This window comes from Capsicum annuum, chromosome 3 (assembly GCF_002878395.1).
Source record: "Capsicum annuum cultivar UCD-10X-F1 chromosome 3, UCD10Xv1.1, whole genome shotgun sequence".
NCBI classification, from domain to species: Eukaryota; Viridiplantae; Streptophyta; class Magnoliopsida; order Solanales; family Solanaceae; genus Capsicum; species Capsicum annuum.
In genome coordinates this window covers 43,648,430-43,669,011 of record NC_061113.1, presented here as the reverse complement: position 1 = coordinate 43,669,011, position 20,582 = coordinate 43,648,430, and the positions used below count along the sequence as shown (strand labels likewise).

General features: G+C 31.7%; 3 protein-coding genes and 1 non-coding gene across 4 annotated transcripts; 2 read left to right on the top strand and 2 right to left on the bottom strand.

Annotated features, from left to right (window-relative positions):
- Positions 1-2,487: 2,487 nt before the first annotated feature.
- LOC107853179 (casein kinase 1-like protein 7) lies at positions 2,488-11,200 on the top strand (the record flags this gene model as incomplete). Its single annotated transcript, XM_016698183.2, is given in 14 exon segments — positions 2,488-2,814; positions 2,919-2,959; positions 4,169-4,238; positions 4,352-4,500; positions 4,596-4,691; positions 7,161-7,231; positions 8,784-8,845; positions 8,947-9,010; positions 9,128-9,212; positions 9,531-9,657; positions 9,916-9,989; positions 10,081-10,144; positions 10,320-10,453; positions 10,696-11,200. Coding segments are annotated over 14 exon segments (1,383 nt in total). The 3' UTR covers positions 10,966-11,200.
- A 961-nt stretch (positions 11,201-12,161) lies between these two features.
- On the bottom strand, positions 12,162-14,300 carry LOC107853180 (probable 60S ribosomal protein L14). Its single transcript, XM_016698184.2, has 5 exons — positions 14,080-14,300; positions 13,879-13,980; positions 12,879-13,008; positions 12,651-12,763; positions 12,162-12,404 (listed from the first exon to the last, which is right to left on the bottom strand). The coding sequence occupies exons 1-5, from the start codon at positions 14,194-14,196 to the stop codon at positions 12,351-12,353; spliced, it is 516 nt and encodes a 171-aa protein (XP_016553670.1). The 5' UTR covers positions 14,197-14,300; the 3' UTR covers positions 12,162-12,350.
- Positions 13,551-13,634, bottom strand: LOC124897471. Its single transcript, XR_007054189.1, has one exon. It is a non-coding gene; the product is annotated as a small nucleolar RNA SNORD34 (small nucleolar RNA).
- Positions 14,301-14,630: 330 nt separating the features above from the next.
- LOC107853181 lies at positions 14,631-15,856 on the top strand. Its single transcript, XM_016698185.2, has 3 exons — positions 14,631-14,865; positions 15,366-15,421; positions 15,508-15,856. Exons 1-3 carry the CDS (start codon positions 14,758-14,760, stop codon positions 15,734-15,736), a joined length of 393 nt encoding a protein of 130 aa, XP_016553671.2. The 5' UTR covers positions 14,631-14,757; the 3' UTR covers positions 15,737-15,856.
- The last annotated feature ends 4,726 nt before the right edge of the window (positions 15,857-20,582 follow it).

Here is a 20,582-nt window from a genome sequence, read left to right as displayed (position 1 = left end):
ATATATATATATATATATATATATATATATATAATGATTATTACAATGAGCATAGTTACAACAAAAGTTTTATTTCATTTAAAAAATAATTAGTGAATGAATTTTCTATCTTTGTAATCTCCAATTAATTAGAGAGAAAATTTTCTCATCAAACTTATGTATAAATGATCTCAATATACTTCTTATTTGTTCAAAAATAAAAGTAGTTACAAGTTGCCTGCTTATGCAAACTTGTTCAATTGCAAAATTATCTAATTACAAACTTATATAATAGTAAACTTATCCGATTATTAACTTATCTGAGAACAACCTTATTCAATTGCAAATCTATTCAAGAAATTATGTAATAAACATACCATATAAGCTTTATTTCATTAGATTAAGTATTGAATAATTTTCAGTCTTTATAATCTTATGCAAGCTTATCCAATTTAGATTAAGTAGTGAATAATTTTCAATCTTTTTAATTTTATGTAAGCTTATTCAATTGCAAGATTATCTGATTGTGAACTTATATAATAGTGAGTTTATTCAATTATTAATTTATCTCATAATAACCTTATTCGATTGCAAACTTATTCAAGAATTTATGTAATAAACAGACCCTATAAGTTTTATTTCATTAGATTAAGTATTGAATAATTTTCAATCTTTGTAATCTTATATAAGCTTATTCAATTGCAAGATTATCTGATTGCGAATTTATATAATAGTAAATTTATTCAATTATTAATTTATCTAATAACAACTTTATTCGATTGCAAACTTATGCAAGAAATTATGTACCACATACCATACAAGCTTTGTTTCATTAAATTGAATACTGAATAAATTTTCAAATCTTTGTGAATTTCAATTATCAATATCATACCCAAATTAGAGTCTAAGAAGCTAAGGACTCATTTGTTTGCACTTAATGGGGGTCTGAATCTGAATGGTTCAGACTTCAAACCATTAAGTGCATTTATTTTTTATTAAGGTTTTAACTCTTAATAGGTCTGAATAGGTCTTAATCATTCAGATCTAGAACCAAGTCTTAATAGGTCTGAAGGGATATTCTGGTGTTGATAATATTCACCACTCTATTCATAATTAGCAGTCACCACCACTAACCACCCCTGCCACTATCACCATTGTCAACCACCACCCACCACCACCAACCACCTCCACCATCACAACCACCATCGATAATAAATGCCGCTACCAACCACAATTGTCAACTGCTACCACACCTACTATCTCTTTTATTCTAAGTATATTCACTGTTACCACTGCCGTCAATAGCATCACAATCAGCAACCACTACCAGCAAATCCCTACTACCAACCAACTCATCTATCACAACTAGCATCACTACTAACTACCACTAATACATCACAACCTTTACACATTCTTTGGCCGCTACCTCCATTGTTACTAGTAACGCCACCTCTACCACCACTTCAATCAGTACCATCGCTACAATTTATTTCTACTAACAACCATCTCCACCATCATAACAAATAACATCTCCAACTAGCATCAACACATCGTCAATCATCATGCATTCATGTTTCAGCCAACACAATCAACAACTTAAACTACTAACATCTAGCAACGTCACATCACAACAACAACCACCACCATCAATTGCCGCCATCATAACAGTCACTACAATACCAACTATCACAATTATCACCACCAACATTATTAATCACTAACATCAATCAATGTCACTGCAACCTCCATTATAAATCATCTCCACTATCACTAACAAACATAAATGTTTTTTCTCAATCAAATACTAATAATTTTATTGTATTAAATTACATACTTTTTTAATATATAATTAATTTTTTATTTGAATTATATTTTTTATTTATATGTATACAAATATTTTTTTATACATTCAAATATTGAAAAATAAACTATTTTAATCATTCAATTTTCAGATCTAGACAATATTTTAATTATTCAGATGTATATTCAGATTCAAACGTCTGAAACTTTTTTTTAAAAAAAATAGAGCCCAAGCGTATCCAATCGATACAACAACCTCAAATATAATATAAAAATATTATTTTCGATAAACACACGACTCAAATAATTTTATTTTTTTACCCAAAAAAGAAAAAAGAAAGAGAAAAACAGAACATCCTTAAATTTACCCAATTCCGCCCCACACGTTGTACAAAACTATAATTCAAGCAATCATTTTTTTCTTTCTCATACTCCCCTTTTTCTCTCACACAACACAACACTACACAGTCAATAATCATTTCCTTTATTTTCCCTTTAAACAAAAAAAGCTGCTATTGTCTTTCTCCTTTTCCTCAATTGTCGCTAATTTGTCCCCCCAAGCTCAACCCAAAAAAAGAAAAAAGAAAAAAGAAATAAATATATATATATATATACATACATATATATATATATACATATATATACAGCTCTTGCATGTAATAAATATCGGTTCACACATTGATTCTGCTTTTTTTTAAAAAAAAATAGTAATAATTATGATCAATGGGGATCGATAATTTATTTATTTTGTAAGTTAGGGTTTCAATTTCTTGTCGGTATTTCAAAATTGTAAGGAATGTTTTAATTTAATTGCTCAATTGGTGCTTCCCATTTCTTGATTTTGTGGGATTTAATCCATATAGATTTTTATTTATGTGTGTAAATTTGAATAGAAAATTGTGATTCTTGGTGTTGAATATTTGGTTGTTGAAATCTTGAAGTGGGGTTGTTTAGTTATCATGGATCATGTTGTGGGTGGGAAATTTAAGCTTGGAAGGAAGATTGGAAGTGGGTCTTTTGGTGAGCTTTATTTAGGTATGTTTTTAGATTTTTGGGGGGATTTGATTGTGTTGGGTTTGTTTTTATTATTGATTTGATTTGATGGTATTGAACTTTGTTTTCTGTTTAATTTGATTCAGGTGTGAATTTACAGAATGGAGAAGAAGTTGCCATTAAGCTGGTATTATCGCGAACCAAAATGCCCTTATTACTTTTTTCCTGAAAAATCAGTGTAGGAATGTGTGAGTTTTAGAGATATCTTGTTTTAAAGAACCTAAAGACTTTAGTTTTGGAATGAAATGGACCAGGAACGAATTAGGGTAATTTAGGCTTGTTGAACTGACTGACTGGGGAATTTTCGCTGCTATGTTGTTTCCTTTCTTTTTGTTTTTGGTAGTGTCTAATGTGTTTATCGTTGACTTGATGTTTAGCTCATCTAAATATCATCAGATTTTTGTCATAGTATTCTTTTTAGTCTATTCAGATTTAATGGGTTGGGTGGATTGGGAAATCATTGTTCGCCATATTTACCTTGGTATTCACATTATTTTGAGTTTTATATCTGTTGTTAGATTTCTCTAATAATATTAAACATGAGAACAAGCATGATTATTCCATTTTGGTTGAATGATGTATTAAAATGTGTTGAATAGAAGCATTTGTAACTTGGGATATCAGAAAGTATATTTTTGAGTTGTGCATATGAGTATGACTTCATTTGCTAATCAAGTAGAAATGTAAGGACAATTCTTAAAGGCTGTTTTTTTTTTTTTTTTTTTTTTTTGATAACCTTGCTTTTGTGCACATCCATTATCCGACCGCGTATCTATTACCTCCCACCAGTATAGAGCTTAGGTAACTCTCCACCAAGGCATAGACAGATTGGAAGAATCACTTAGTGTTTTTTGGCATTACTGTGATTTTTAACCCTAGTGTCGCATTTTTTGCATCCATTTCATTGACAACTAGGCTCCACCCTTTGATGCTTAGAAAAGGCTTTTTTTATATTATTATCTATGCATTTTCACCAGAAAAAGATGTATATGTTGAAGAGTTAGCAAAGCAGCAATCATATCTGACAGTCAGCTTCCGCGTCCTTTGGTATCGTTACCTATGGCAAAAACACTATTTTTGTCGTTCATGATGCTCTTGGAAATGAGTCTACGTTTATTATTAGTTAGCTTAAATATTTGATGAGCATTTATCCATCTAACCAGTTTTTGTGCTGGCTCACATCAATAAATTTTACTTGATCAAATTAAATAAATAACTTGCGAGCATATATTAAATGACATTTATTTTGGTGGGATTAAAAGCTCTAGTTGTTGATGCAACAGTACTATTCTCACTCCATGTTCATGACTTCATTCTCTTGGTACTGTAATTTCAGGAATCTGTCAAGACAAAGCACCCTCAACTGCACTATGAATCAAAAATATATATGCTTCTCTCAGGAGGAAGTAAGCGTTTCTCCCCCAATTATGTATCCTTTCCTTGCAACAAAACTTTAGAATGAGAACATTATGTGTTCCGACTTCCAATTGATCTTCTTATCTATGCCATTCTGGTGAAGCTGGAATTCCCAACCTTAAATGGTTTGGAGTCGAAGGCGAGTACAATGTAATGGTCATAGACCTTCTTGGACCGAGCTTGGAAGACCTCTTCAACTATTGTAATAGGAAGCTTTCTTTGAAAACAGTTTTGATGCTTGCAGATCAGCTAGTAAGTGCTTCTTTCACATTCTTATAGAAAAATCGCTGTTGTACCAGTTTGCTTATACATTTTAGGGTAATAATCTTGGGGTATGTGTCCTTCAGATTAATAGAGTTGAATACATGCACTCTAGAGGATTTCTTCACCGTGACATAAAGCCAGACAACTTTCTAATGGGCCTTGGTCGCAAAGCGAATCAGGTTTTGGTTCATTTCTGTAAGAATTTTGTGAACGAATGGAGTTTATTCAAGTCAATATTTTGCCTATAAAGAGGGGAAAAGATGAATACTTTGCTAGTTTCTTTTTCTAACGATTAAATTTAAATTGTAAATATTTGGTCATTGTGTTGGATGAATAGCTTCGCAGTATTATTTATGTTTGTTTCAAATGGCTCTTCTATGATGTTTGATTTCTGATAATCAAACTCATTGAGGTTGGATGGCACCTCGGTCAATTTTCAGACGCAGGCTGGCTGAAGTTCATTAAATGTAGTTGATTTTGGAAATAAATTAAATGCGACTTTCTGTTTGAAAACTATTGCCAAGTTTAATTGTTTACCTTATATTGCAACTTTTTATGTTTATAGAAAATGAAAATCCAGTGCCTTGTACTATGGAAGTGATAATCATGCCCTATATGGTGGATGTTTGAGCTTATGAAATCAATAATTAAGATAGTAATACTTTTGCCATAAATTGATTTTCTATAATGTGGGATTACTTATGGTTTAGTTGTTGAAAGTTTGAGTTATGTCCTTTGGAGAGGTATAAGGAATCAATATGGAATTGAGGACATTATGCTATGATGATACTTACATGACATAAGAGTTTTAATGAAGGCTGATACATACATATCCCCCGAATCTTGTCCGAATTTTCCATTTAGATACTTGAACTACAAGTTGTACATATTGAACACTTGGGGGTCGTTTGGTACGCGGAATATGGTGAGATATCCCATGATTAAGTTTGGTAATAAACTTTATGACCAGAACCTTCTTTTCTTCCCATGTTGTGTTCTATCAGTGAGTGTACTAACGGTGAAAGAGAAGCGATACTGTCCTTTTGAATCTAATAAATTATGAATTTATACCATCAACCAAAGATGGTATAAATCTAATACCAAACTTAGTATGCGTTTGGCTATGAAAACCAAAAAGTTCACTTTATTTGGAATTTTTGGAGTTGGAGTTGCATTTGGCCATACCTTTTTGGAAAGATTAGAATTTAAAGTGTTTAAACATAACTAAAAAGGTGAAAAAGTGAAATGAAAAAAAGTGAAAACAGGTATTGGGTTGTTTTCACTTTTCCAAAAGTGAACACAGGTATTTGGAATTTTCATGGGCAAACAACAATTTTTTTTTGAATAAAGTGAAATAATTTTCCGGGAAAAAGTTGATAATTCTTATGGCAAAACAGGAAGTTAGTCTTGGGATATCCATCTTAGCCCATCTAACATGTGATTATTTTATACCACCTCCTATATGGGATAAATCAGTCTTGGGACTACAATTCCAGGACTATAATCCCCGGATAATTTAGTCTATGTACTAAACAACCCCTTAATCTTGATTTTAAATGTACCTGATAGACACATATTGCTTGACATGGCTTAGCATGTGCAATACACTCTCCTCTGGGAGAGTGGGAGAGTGGGAGGCCGGCCATAATCTATTTTTATTTTTTCTCTTATCAATCTACGCCTGCATCTCCACCACTTCCGCCACCAAAACAATAGCCTCCACCTATCTTTTCGCTGCACATCACTGAACCAAAATAACAATGACACACAACCAAAATATAAATTCAATTCTAAAATTATCCTTGCTTCTTGATGGCGTGCATTTTTATCATTTGCTGCATTTTTCATATCATGGCAAGTGGCTTTTACGCTCTAACCCTAATCTCGAATTATGCAATATGTTCGATTGACATAGCTTGAATATAGTTGAGTTCAATAGATATAACTCTTAATTTAGGTGTCTGAATGGAAAACTTGGTTGCATATGTATTTGGCCTTTGATGAATGGCTAATGCATGGTTTTCTGTTAAAGACTTAGGGGTCGTTTGGTGGAGTTTATTGGAAAGTTAATGCATGCATTAGCTTAATGTGTACTGCTACTACCTTGTTTGGAGGTCTTTTTCACCCTATGAATAACTAATGCAAGCATTAGTTATACACTCTATTGTGTATTGAGGTGTGTATTACTAATACCTCAAAATCTATGATATTAGCAATGCAATGGATCCAATGCACGCATTAACATAATTAAAGACACTATTATCCTTCAAAAAAATTTCTGCATCCTTTCCAACATAAATATGGAGGATATTTTTGTAAAAAAATTTTTTTTTTTTTAGAAATTATTAAATTCATGTTATTTTTAATACATCAAACCAAACATTTCATGTGAAAAATACAAGCATAACTAATGCAAGCATAGTTAACACAAGCATTACTAACACATCATATTTTGCATTATTCTTATACACTCTACCAAACGACTCCTTAAAGTTCATCAGATATCCAGTTTTGTTTTAGTTGTAACAAAACCCAGTTACCATTGGCTTCTGAAATTGCCGTGATGACGTTAAAGCTTAAAGGGAAGAAAGTGTATGTGATGTCAAGGTTTTTTTTCTAATGTTGCCAAATCTTACTACCAATGACAGGTATATGCAATTGACTTTGGACTTGCCAAAAAGTATAGGGACCTCCAGACTCACAAGCATATACCATACAGGTAGCACACACTAACCACTATGTTACTCGATTGATTCTTGCAATTATTAGTGTTCCTTTTACAAATGCTTGTGACAATGATTTTGGACAAGCAACACAACACTAGTGCTTGTTCAACATTGCTTCTGAATGGTTGCTACATCCTCTTTAGCTTATTTGGCTGGTCAAATCTAACCCATCACTACCCCATTTATATTTCTAGATTTTATCAGCTCTCTGTCCTTAGTATAGACACACTGTACTAGATCTGATCATCCTTTTCTGCTCAACATGTACCGTGTGACATTTGCATCCCCTGGATGCCAATACTGAAATTGAATCTTTACTTCATTAAAAAAAGTAAAACAGTGAAAATGAACCATTTTTTATTCTCTTCTATTGCTCCTATCATATCTCCATCATCCAGATACTTTATTCTCAAGCATTAGTGAGGATTTACTGGAGAGTCCGTGCTAGAGGTACTTGACGGATAGGCTAGGAGATCTCTGGCAAAGGACTTCATAAATCATAGCAGTATCATGGCTCGTATTGTATTTTACCTTTCATGTTTATCAAGCTATAAGCCAAGGGGACAACACGAAAACATACACTCACTGGACAATCTGGTGACTCGTGTCTGGTGACTCGTGTATGCAACACCATATGGAATATGCATGATAATTTGCTAATAATATTGTCATATTGATGACATGTTGACAATACATGATGTATTGATACTGATACTTGTATTTGATCTCTTACGAAATGTAGACAGTCTTTTTATGTAAACTTTTTGAAGCATATGAGTGTAAGATGTTTTTGTAATTCAATACGTTCCCACTGATTTTTCTTGCCTCTGTATTTGTACCTTCTTTAATCCAGAAAGGCCCTGGTTTGGAAGCTGGTTAGTTGAGTACAAACTTAGAGTGTAAAACAAAAAAAAAAAATTAACAATTTTAGCTTTTAAGTTTTCATCAGAATAAATTTTAATTAGTGGAATAATCAAATGACAATAGATTATGGTATTGATTTGCATTTACTTAGAAGGTTGTAATATACTGCCAGTTACTTTAAGTATATCAATCACTATATGGTGCTTATGACATCAACACCACAATTTGACTTTGGAAGGGAAATTGTGGACGGCAAACTCGTATATCAAGTTTATGGAACTGTGTGTCTTCTTTTGATGTACACTAATATTGCCCATTAATTAATATATCAGTCGCTGCTATGGTGCTTAACTGCTTATATTTGGTATCCTTATTGTATCATTTTGTTGATCACAATATGAATATGTTTGAGCTGACTGATATTACTGCATCTGAGATAAATTCTACTCTTACTTGAATATTATCAAGTTCTAGTGTAATGAGTTCGAAGTAACTATTGTGACAATCTGATCCTTGTTTCCTTACTGTGTTCCTAATGAAAGAGAAGCCAAGAGGAAAAGATCAGAAAGGACTTTACGCTGTTCAATTTTGTGTGTCATTCTTTACTCTGTTTTGCTCAATTTGTGATAAATCTGTGTTTTAGCGTCTTTAACATGGTACTATGTCCAAAAAATCTCTCAGGGAAAACAAGAATCTGACAGGCACAGCTCGGTATGCCAGTGTCAACACACACCTTGGAGTCGGTAGGTTGATCATGTTTAGGTTCTCAAGTAACTGCAGGTATAGTAAACTACAGATTCAATTGTTACTGATAAAATGGTTGTCTTGTTTTTTTTTCCGGCAGAGCAAAGCAGAAGAGATGATTTGGAATCTCTGGGATATGTGCTTATGTATTTTCTTAGAGGAAGGTTGGACTTTAGGTGTTTCACCTTTTTTCTTTTGGTCATTGTTTCTGACCAGTTGCTATGCATTTGCATATCTGTGGACGTGTTCACTGACTTGATCACAATTTCTTCTTGGCTCAGTCTTCCATGGCAGGGATTGAAAGCTGGTACTAAGAAGCAGAAATATGATAAAATAAGTGAGAAGAAGATGCTGACACCAATAGAGGTACTATTATGAGAACTAATTATTCTTGATGATGTCATCTTTCACCACCACTGTGAACTCTCACTGCATCTTTTCTAACAAAGCGCACATCCATTTGTCAACTGTGATAGACATACTTCAGTATACACTTCTTGTTGTCAAGAGATGTGATTTAAAATGTAAACTATCCCAAAAAAAAGCATGATTTAAAATGTATTTATTTTATTAAGCCAATTGTTATCTCGTTTAGACGGTCTTGTCTTTAATGTGAATTATCTGCTGATGATGTCCGTGATCAGTTAAGTAAATTAACACAGGATCTGATGGTGTTCCTAACAGGTGCTTTGTAAATCATATCCGTCAGAGTTTATATCATACTTCCATTATTGTCGGTCATTACGGTTTGAAGATAAACCTGACTATTCATATTTGAAGAGGCTTTTTAGGGACTTGTTTATTCGTGAAGGTATATTTGTAATTTTCTCTCTTTAACTTTTTCATTCTCAAGTCGTCTGAACTGTAACAGCCAATTTTAGTCTTGAGGCATGTATTGAAGTGTATGCCGAGGGTCCATAGGAAACAGCCTCTCTACCTTCTCAAGGTAGGGGTAAAGTTTGCATAAATACTCTCCTCCCCACTTGTCAGATTACACTGGGTTTGTTGTTGTGTTGTTGTAAGTATGTGTTGTGATCTCTCTCCATCTTAACCCTTTTCACTGGTGCAGGTTATCAGTTTGACTATGTGTTTGATTGGACCATTTTGAAGTATCCTCAGATTGGTGCCAGCTCTAGAGGACGTGTAAGTGCTTGTAAAAATTTTTTTGATTATTGTTGAAAATCTGTTCTTAAAATTTTCTAACGTGGAAATGTGCAATTTCTTTTGCCATCAGAATATTAGTGGAAGTGCGCCGCTAAATGCTGTGCCATCTGCTGAAAGACCGGGAAGGACATCAGGTCTGGCTTTTAATTTCTTTGATGTATGCCCAATTATGAGCCGGCACATGTCTGTTTAGAAATATGTTTATGTAAAAGATGAATACTGAGTTTACTGAGGTGTGTTTAGAAATATGTTTATGTAAAAGATGAATACTGAGTCTACTGAGGTGTTTGGCATGTGTCTATAATTCAGTGGGACAGGATATTCGAGACAGGTTTTCTGGTGCCGTTGGAGCGTTTGCCCGGAGGAATGGTTCTGGTTCTGGTAAGCTAGGGGAACACTCCAGACACAAAACTTCAGATGATATACCTTCATCTAAAGATGTGGTATTGATCCTTCTCTTTCTGAAAGCAATAGATTTAAGAAATTTTCTGTTGGATTGGAGAATATTATCGGTTTGCTTGCATGTGATTCAGCTTTTATACTTAATTAGTGAATTACAATTTAGAATGTCGTATATAGAGTCCATCTTCAAAATGATTGTTCTTTCAGTGAAAGAGTAGTAGCTGAGTTGGCTATATCAGTTGCATGGCAAACTAGTATGAATAATATGTCTATAATTTTACAGCAAGCTGACTCAGAAAGAGGCCGTACCGCGAGAAATTGCAGTTCATCCAGAAGGGCTGCAATTTCAAGTAGCAGACCGAGCTCTTCTGGTGAACCTACCGACAGTCGTGCAAGTAGCAGATTAGTGTCAAGCAGTGGCCGGTTATCTGGCACACACAGGATTCATTCTGGAGTTGAACCGAAACCATCATTGTTCTCCCGAACTTCACTTACAAAGGGAAGCCGTGATGACCCTCTTCGGAGCTTTGAGCTTCTTTCAATCAGGAAGTAAAGGGATGGACTTGTAAAGATAAATTTTCTCGCTGTTTGTATCTTGTCGTCCTATATAAGGATGTCTCTACATGAAAACTAAAGCTTTAATCCAACTTTTCATTATAACTTGGTTTGTTTCGTGAAGAGTTTCTGGTAACGCTTTTTAGGCTCATCTAAAGAAGTGATGAGTAATATGTACCAAGTTGAATAGTTATATTGAATATTCATAATGATGTACGAATGTGTGGTGGAAATTCTGTTTTAGGTTCTACTGAGGATTATAACTACCAGTCCAAGGCATTTGAATGTAAGGATTTCCAAAAGTGGCTCACCTATTGTTCAGTTCATCAATTTCCCAACTTACTAGCATGCAGGTAGACCTAAATCAACATTAGTTGGTATTTGACAGTACTGGGGATTCCTCTTGTTTATGATTAAACCTTACGTTTCTTTGTAAATTTTACAGCCTAGTGTTGCATAAGATATGAAAGGTTCATTTGGTAACTTGTATTTTTTAATACATAGACAATTCTTTAAATGATTTGTTTCAACGAAGCACCTACCAAATGACTTTGTTTCAACGAATCACCTGACCACATGATAAAACGTTTCCATTCAAACACTCAAATTATTTACTTTTTGTTTTCATTCAAACACTCGAATTCGACTTGTTTCAGCGAAGCACCTGACCCCCATGATTCTGTTGAACACTTCCAATCTAGTTTTATTTCCAAAAAAAAAAAAAAAAAAAAGGTGCTGTTCTCAGACGGCTTGCTAATGTCATCAACACATTCTAAATGATCAAATTATCTACATAATGGGTTCTGAGAACGCGCACCAGAGGAACTCCAAAATTTGAGCCAAAGATGCTCAGTTATAACACGTCATAGTTCATCATCCAAATGAAATTTGTGGAACTAGAGGCAAGTTTGAAAGGATATTAATTTATTAGGCTTTTTTCAGTTTATATCATCTATCGTTATATAATCCAATACGTTCTATCTTAAAGAACTGATTAGAAACTCCTTTACTTCACCTTTTCAAGTAGCTTAGCCACAGTTGAACGAGAAATATGCATAAGTTCCCGAAGTGACAAGCTTGAAATCTTACGTTATCTCAAAGCTTGTCTGAAATTAGACTTCCTCAGAGTTGAGATCAGAAATCTTGGTAAAAATGAAGAGATATTTTGTTAATATATTGAAAGACACCAAGTAATTTCAGAGAAGCCAGCGGTTTTCCCATCATAATTAAGCAAAATCTCAAGACAAAAGCGATCTCAAAAAGTATTAAACATTGCATGGCATGAAATATAACAGACTTGTTCTAACAACATCCCTCAAAACTAAACAAAATACAAGATCCAAAAATCCTATATATCAATTGCACGCACTGATCAGAGAGTTTTCAAGCAGCAGTCTTCTTGAGCTTTGCAAGCTCCTGTCTCACTACTCCAGCTCTCTGCAATTTCAAAATACATATATCAGGTAAAGGAAAACAAGGTCTTGGAAATCGGCAACATGACTAAATCAGGATTAAAACTAAGCCAGTAACACAAGAAAATGCAGGCTCAAAGATGTGATCTTTTCACAGTTCAGTTGGTAGTGATTGCTATCCAGAAACTCACTCCTACATTCTTTGAGCGGATGATTGGATGCAAAATATAACAAAATGAAGCTAACTTATATATAGCTAGCATAACCGCACCTTGATCTTTGCCAACATAAGCTTGAACCTGTCAAAATCGTTGAGTGCAGCCCTCCTCTTCTGCACTATCAACTTCCTTCCCCATGAACTGTTCTCCCACTTGGTCTTCACATCTGGAAGGAAACCAGAAAATCGAGGTTTATTCTTCTAAAGAAGATGAAAGCGCTAACCCAATTGCTGATTCACAACTCATAGAATTCAAAAAAAAAACTAGTAAGCACCACTCACCAGCAGCTTCCATAGCCTCAACCAGGGTCTTCTTCTTCGGGATTCTTTTGATGTCAATCTTGATATCTGTAAGTGAAAGCCTCTTGAAGTTCATCTGGCTTCTCACCATGTCCGGAGCATCAACAAGAGCCTACAATTTAAAAAACAAGTGAAAATGAGTAAGTCGGTAAAAATAAGTTTACATTTGCTTTATTATCCTAGGTTATTTTGGCATCGGTTAAGGCAAATTACCATCTATGCAAATTAGACTAATCATATAAAAGGGTAAGAGATATTTAACCATATAAATTCCCCTCTATGAAGTCTAATCATTGTATCCATTCTATTCTATTAAGTAAATAAAGCAAGAAAATTAACACATTTCATATATCAGGTAAAACCAAAACAAACATAAAGGTAGGAAGAGTTCTCATACATCACCAGAAAATTAATGTTATGGGAAACAGTAAGATAAATTTTCTAAATTTGGGCATCTACAGACTACATATCAACTATTAACCTCTTAAATAGAGTACAAAACTGAAACTATTATAATGGAGCTTTGAGATTACTCCAATATCCTACAAAACTTACAATAAAAAAATGTCTTGCATTCCACATGACACATACGTAACAACCCTATATCACTGGCACACAAAGACGAATAACATAATATTCTTGTGAATCATAATATAAGGCCTCAGTTAATATTTGCTCAATCAAGTTAAAAATGTTCAGACAATGTAGGCATATTATAATATTCCATCATAGGCCTTATATAATATCCTCCAAGCAAAACATGCAAAAAGAAACACAGCACTAAAATATGAAATCTTTATTTTTCTTCAAAGCAAAGATTTATCATAAGAAAAATGGTCTAGTTATGGGCATTTTTTTTTCTCATTATGGGCATACAGAGCCCACGTACCAAATATTAACCTGTAAAATGAAGCAGAAAATATAAATCATATTAACAGAGCATTCAGATTACTTGATTCAACAGAATAAGGAAAAAAGGTACCCTATTTTGGTCGATGACGTCGACGATAACAACGAGCTTGCCATAGTCCTTTCCGTAGTTGATTAAGGCTACCCTTCCTATCTCCACGAACCTCTTGAACGGCTATAAACAACAAACACCCAGATACATTATAATTATGAATAATGAATAAAAAATCGATCAAATTTATCAACTTCAATACATTTGCGAATTTCAACTCACCATTTTCGGCCAAGTGCGTGCGTGCGAGCAGGCTAGGAAAAGAGAAGCTGCGAGGAATAATATACTGCTAGGGTTTTTCTTTTCTATGTCGGTATATATGTACTGAAGTTTCCTCATATGGCCGGGCTTAGGCCCAGTATTTGCTAAGATGTGAATTTGATTGGACTGTGAATAACCCAATCTTCCTAAAAATTGGGTTGGGCTAGTCAAATTTTTGGACCTTATACAAGAAGAAATGACATGTTAAAGCAACAATTAATAGGAAAAAATACCTAAATAAACAACATAAGTTTCTAAACTTCTAAAAATTCCTCCACTTCTAAAAAAATTACTTAAATTCCAATATTTCATACTTTTTGGTAAAGTTGAGATACAAGTTAAAACCTACAACTAAGAAATCGATTCTTTACTAAAAATAACTCATTTTCTCCACTTTGTATGCCTTAATTCAAGCAACAGTTTTTATCCAACTCTTTCAACATTAATGACTACATTAACGCCAAAATTTTTGTCACAATTTTCTCTTCTTCTTCACATTTTTTAATTAAGGTATTTTTTCTCCTAAATTTATCTTCACTTTCTTCTTATTATGTTCAATGGTTTTTCTCAAAAATCAAATTAAACAACATCATATCCCTTTAGCTCACCCAATTGATTGTTTGGAGTTTCGTGTTAAAGATGATGATATTTTTGGTGCTCGAGTTATGGGTAAAGCTACTATTTCTGCAAAGAAAATTATCCATGGTGAGGTTATTTTCGGCTGGTTTTTCGTTATCAATACTTCAGGTAAACCTTCTAATCCCGAATATTTTGCTGCGTGAAGCAAAAAATAAATTGAAACCTCCAACAAAGTCATATCTGGAAAATATCTGGAACCTCCGGCATGTTCAGATCTAGAAAATATTTGGCCGTGATACATATTTATATATGCGTGATACGTTTTTTTTCAATTTCTTGTATATTTGATTCTTTTTTTTTATATGTATCTAATGTTTTGTAAGTATTACTTAAATTAACTCAACAATATATACATGTTTACAACCTTATAGATACATTTTACCTTATCTTGTATCACTGTTTCACTGTTTATGAATAGTATGTATCTCATATAGTTTAACATTTATTGATTTAAGCATATCAATAGATACATGTATTTCAACCAAGATACATATTTGTATTATCTTGTATTTATAATATTATGTTCATACAGTTTTTCTATATATTGTTATGTGTTATTACAAAGTTATTGTATCTAATGTTATTTTTTCAATTTGATATTTTTTTAGGATCTATTCCGAGTGGAATATGTTACCGGGATAGCACAACAAGATAGTGAAAGTTTGTAAGTATTACATTATCTTTCCATTGTTTTCATTATCTTATACAAGTATATATGTATTTTTAATTCAATTAGTAATCGCTATGTAGGAACTGTGGTGTATTTGTAGCTGTTTATGCTGAGTACCTGAGCGAGGGATTAGGCATTCCATCATCGGGTATTAATGCTCAATACCATCACATGAGATATGCCACTCTTTTGTGCAAGTATGGCTCTGTAAAGGCGGAGAAAGAATACTTTAGTGAGAATGACGATCCACCAAGGCCAAGGAGTAGCTTCACACAAAAAGAAAAAATTTGTGCTTTGCATATTGAGTAATTGTTTACTTGTTGGTTAGTTGACTGTTATATAGTTTGATGATGTTAGTACATGTTATTATTTTTTTTAGATGTTTTTCAACATCATGGATTCTACCTTATCACCAATGAATATGACTATTCCAGATTATGATATATTATTATTTTGTTGTACGTTTTTGTTACACTTTACAAAGTCACCATATTTAACATTTATTGTTACATTGTATTAGATACATATTTATAACTACACGTATCAAGTTTATTAAAATATATATAACTAAGTCTAGTAATGAAAGTAACTAACACAATATTACATTATGCAACATAACGATACATCGTACAATTAAATCTTATATTCAATCATAATATAATTTTCTTTTTCTTAAATTTTTTCTCTTTGCAAGACATTTTGTCTCTAAATTGAATAACAACTTCTAGCTGAACGTAATTGTTCATACGCTTCATACTGCTCACAAAATATATTTTTCAATAGATATAATTTTTTTACGATTGTATCAATTGCTAGTTACGTAACGATAGTCTTAGGCAATATGTAAGCAATTTATCAATGAACGTTCAGATAAATCTTTTTATATCATTTAGTTACTTTGAATTAAATATTGAATTCACAAATACATAAGAAATTCATTAAGCTTCTTAACGTGAACATTTTTTTATTTTTCATTAGATACATTTTTTTATTTTTATATGTATCTAATGTTTTGTAATTATTATTCAAATTAACACAACAATAGATACATGTTACAAGCTTATAGATACATTTTCTCTTATTTTTTATTACTGCTTCACTGTTTATGAATTATATGTATATCGTATTGTTTAACATTTATTGATTTAAGCATATCAATAGATACATGTATTTCAACCAAGATACATATTTGTATTATCTTGTATATATAATATTATGTTCATACAGTTTTTCTATATATTGTTCTGTGTTATATTTTTGGCTTAAACATGAAAATAACTTTGTATTTTTGGCTAAATTCAATCTACAAAAGATACATATTTTTGTTTATCAAAATGTTTGGATTTTAATTGAAACAATGATGAATTACACAATTTGACAGACTATAATCTAATAAACTAAAAACAAGTAATTTGACAACTTAAAACTAGTAATTTGACCCATAAACTTAAAACTTAAAATTCTAAGAAATGAAACTTAAAATTCAGATGATAAACGAGTTGACAAACAAATCATGAGTACATCTCTTGATTATAATTTGACTTTTCAATTTGTATTCATGAAGGATGAATTGCATACATTGTGACATCCGACAGTGAAACAACTAGTGAGTTAAAATCTTCATCGGCTTTTCTTGAGATAGCGATTGAGATCGACATTGGTACATCTCCGACTATAACCATCAATCTTGTATTCTTCGTACTTGATATCAGAAAGCCAAACATCGAAATGTACTAATAAGACGCAATATTCATTATTATGAATTGTCGGAAAAAAAGAAGAAGAATAACAAATAACAAAGAAGAAGGGATAACGAATTGAGATCGACACTGGTACATCTCCGACCACAACCATTAATCTTGAATTCTTCGTGCTTGACATCAGACAACCAAACACCGGAATGTACTAATAAGACACGATATTCATTATTACGAATCATCGAAAAAAAAGAAAATAACAACAAATAACAGAGAAAAAGGAATAACGAATTCTTTTTCAAGAATAATGAATTTTCTTTCTTTTGAATGAACCCATTAAAACTATTTATTCATTTCAAATAACCAAATAAAATTATCAAATCAGAAAAAAATGAACGTCTGAAACTTTTGAAGAAGCCGTGAAAATTTAAAATTTTTTGGGTATTTTCAAACAGATTATGAATGTTGTTTTGGATTAGAATGGTGGAACAACAAGATAATTACCATAAATCGTGGGATTTAATTTTGTTTTAACCATAATTAGTTAGATTAATTGTACTTTTAATGCTAATTTATCTATTACATCGCTTAAAAAGTGCAAGTTAGTTTACTTCAAACATGTATCCCTTATATATATCTAAGTTAATTAACATGTATCATCAATGACCAAATATAGAAATTTTACGAAATTTTTTAAAAAGTTGGGACTTTTAGTAATTCCTAGTAAATATGTCGTTATATATGTAATTTTTACCAATTAATATTGACAAAGTGTAGCCACATTTCAATTAATTGGCATTAAATGTCCATTTACACGTTTGGGGTTATGTAATAATAGCCTAACTTGTCTTTTATTCTCTCTCTTCAATTTAAATTTATTAATTACCTAATATTTATTTTTTCATTGCTTTTAAACTTTATTTATTTTATTTTCTCCTAGAACCTTCTAGGTTTTTTTTTATATTCCATTTACTTCTCCATTTTCTACAACTTCTTTCCACATCTTCTCTATTTTCTGTCTTAACTCTCTTCATATCCGTGTTTTAATCATCTATAACACATAAAAATTTTAATATCCTTGAACTAGTGTTTAGTTCCTATATCATAATCGAAAAGTTCATCAATTGTTAGGGTTTCACGCACTTTAATGTTGTTTTACATAGCTGATTGAAGCTTGTATTTGATTACTTTGAAATAGTTGGAAAAAAAAGTTTTATGAAAAAATAGTGTGTAGTGATACTGATTTGGTAGAATCTCCTTCCAAAATTTTTTTTTTGTCTCGTGCAAGTTTGAAAAATAAAAAAATTATTGATTAAAATGAAATGGGTGTCAGATTTGTGGATAAGAAACGAAGTGCTGAGGGAAAGGAAAAAATTATTGAAAAACAAGTTGATGCAAAATAAGAAAATGTTATTTTGGAGGAAAAATACCTATTTGCAGGAAAAAGAAGAAAATTATAATTAAAAATCGCATCTTAAAGGTAACTTCGAATCTATTTACTTTCTGTATTTACACATATATTTATATGATTTTTGTGATTTGTATTGTATACATTAGCTGAAAATAAAAATTGTGTTGATTGAGCTTCATTTTGCAAATGTTGAAATTTTACATTCCTGAAAGCAAATAGTTTCCTGATACTTGTTATAGCTCCCACATAAATGTGGATGTTGTCTGTAAGTTGAATGATAATTTTAGCAAGTCACAATTGAAAATGTTTAGAAAAATTATTTTTGGTTATTTTCTTGACATACCCAAAGTCTATGTTCAAAATCAAGTGCTTGTTTGTTTGATGAGAAGGTAGTTAGTTCAGGAAAGAAATGATTTGATTTGTTTGTGTGAAGATTAATGGATCAAGTTTGTGTTTTGGATTAAAAGAATTTGAAAATCATAACTGATTTACGATGTTTTGGAGATGATAAGTTTGTAAAAAAAAATTAATGGTTTAAATAGGTCAAGAAGTTATTATTTTGGGGAGAATTCTACAATGTCGTTAGATGGTTTAATTTCTTGTTTTGAAGATTTGAAATGTATTCAGTCGGATGAAAATGTTGTCAAAATTACAATTTTGAATTTTATTTACACTTTTATTTTTTGATGTTGGTGGAAGAACAACTATATGTAATCGTGATTTTGAGTTGGTTAAAACTGATGAATATCCTAATTTTTTTATGGAAAATTATTATTTTTAAGGCCTTATTGAAATCTGTTAGGAATAAGTTGTACTATGTGAAAAGTTTTCATAGATTTGACGGTTTTTTACTTGCTCTACAGTTATGGGTTTAGGAATGTTGTTTAAGTATAAATTCTGAAATTGCATATTGAGTTGCTGATAGAGTACCAAGAATATTAAATTGAAAAGAAATTCATCAAATGCCATCGATGAAATTCTTAGAGCAGTCTTTATTTAGCAAATCCAATGAGAAGGTTAGTTTGCTATACTCTGTTAAACTTTATATGAGAGAAAAAATCAGTTTACAAATTTATTCTTATGATTTTATGATACTTTTATTTTTTTTTAGCTACGGTCAAATATTTCTCCTACAGTTGATGAATTGGGAGCACTTAACTTGCCGACTCATAATGTATATCAATTTCATCTTACACAAAAAAAATTCAAAACTCCATTGTTTAACAAGAAGATTTGCAAGAAAGTGGATAAAGAAAAGAATGTTAGTAAGGTACTGAAAAAATATGAAGAAAATAATTTTAAATTTAAAGTGAAAAGTTATTAATTATTACTTCATTAGTATCCATCTTGTTTGTTGTAATACGTACAACTTTCAAATGAGTTTCCTATATTGAAAATGGTCAAAGAAGAATCGATTGTGTCATTAAAGAAAGTGTCAACTAAGCATGATGATAATAACAACAATCATCCAAGGATGAATTCTACTGTGAAGTCAAAAGTTGCAACAGTATCTTTTAGTGATTATGTTTTGCTAATTGAATTTGACAAGATAAATAATTTTTTTTATATTATTCATTACATTTTAGTGCATGCTATGATGTTAGCGTATTTAGATTAATATGTTTAATTAATATATCTTTTAATATATTGATTTAATCATTTAAACAACTTAGCAGTGAATTTAAATGCTTCAAGATCTATGTGAAGACATCTCTTCAACAATTAAGTGTTAATTCAAATTGTGAGATATTTATCAATTTCGTATTTATTAATATTACAAGACTGTAACATATGAATTCTTGGTATCTAATTTTTTTTTTTTAAAAAACCTTGTCTGTCATCGTAATTCTGCATAACTGTTAGGAACGTGAAAGACAAAACATAAATGTTAAAAATGTGTTGAGTGGTGCTGATTCTACAGTAATTAAAAAAGCTAGTACATTGTCAAATATGTTGATTAAAAAAGCTAGTGTGTGTGTGTGTGTGTGTGTATATATATGTTGCTAACATATATTAGTTGATTATATAGCTTGCAAAGAAGTCTTTT

Bases quoted from the DNA above. Each gene is read 5' to 3' on its own strand.
- LOC107853181 (XM_016698185.2), top strand. From the start codon at position 14,758: ATGATGATATTTTTGGTGCTCGAGTTATGGGTAAAGCTACTATTTCTG. The intron at 14,866-15,365 runs GTAAACCTTCTA...ATATTTTTTTAG, and splicing joins TTTCGTTATCAATACTTCAG to GATCTATTCCGAGTGGAATA. The intron at 15,422-15,507 runs GTAAGTATTACA...ATCGCTATGTAG, and splicing joins CAACAAGATAGTGAAAGTTT to GAACTGTGGTGTATTTGTAG.
- LOC107853180 (XM_016698184.2), bottom strand. From the start codon at position 14,196: ATGAGGAAACTTCAGTACATATATACCGACATAGAAAAGAAAAACCCT. The intron at 13,009-13,878 runs GTACCTTTTTTC...TTTAAATTGTAG, and splicing joins ACGTCATCGACCAAAATAGG to GCTCTTGTTGATGCTCCGGA. The intron at 12,764-12,878 runs GTGAGTGGTGCT...GTTTCCTTCCAG, and splicing joins TGAGGCTATGGAAGCTGCTG to ATGTGAAGACCAAGTGGGAG.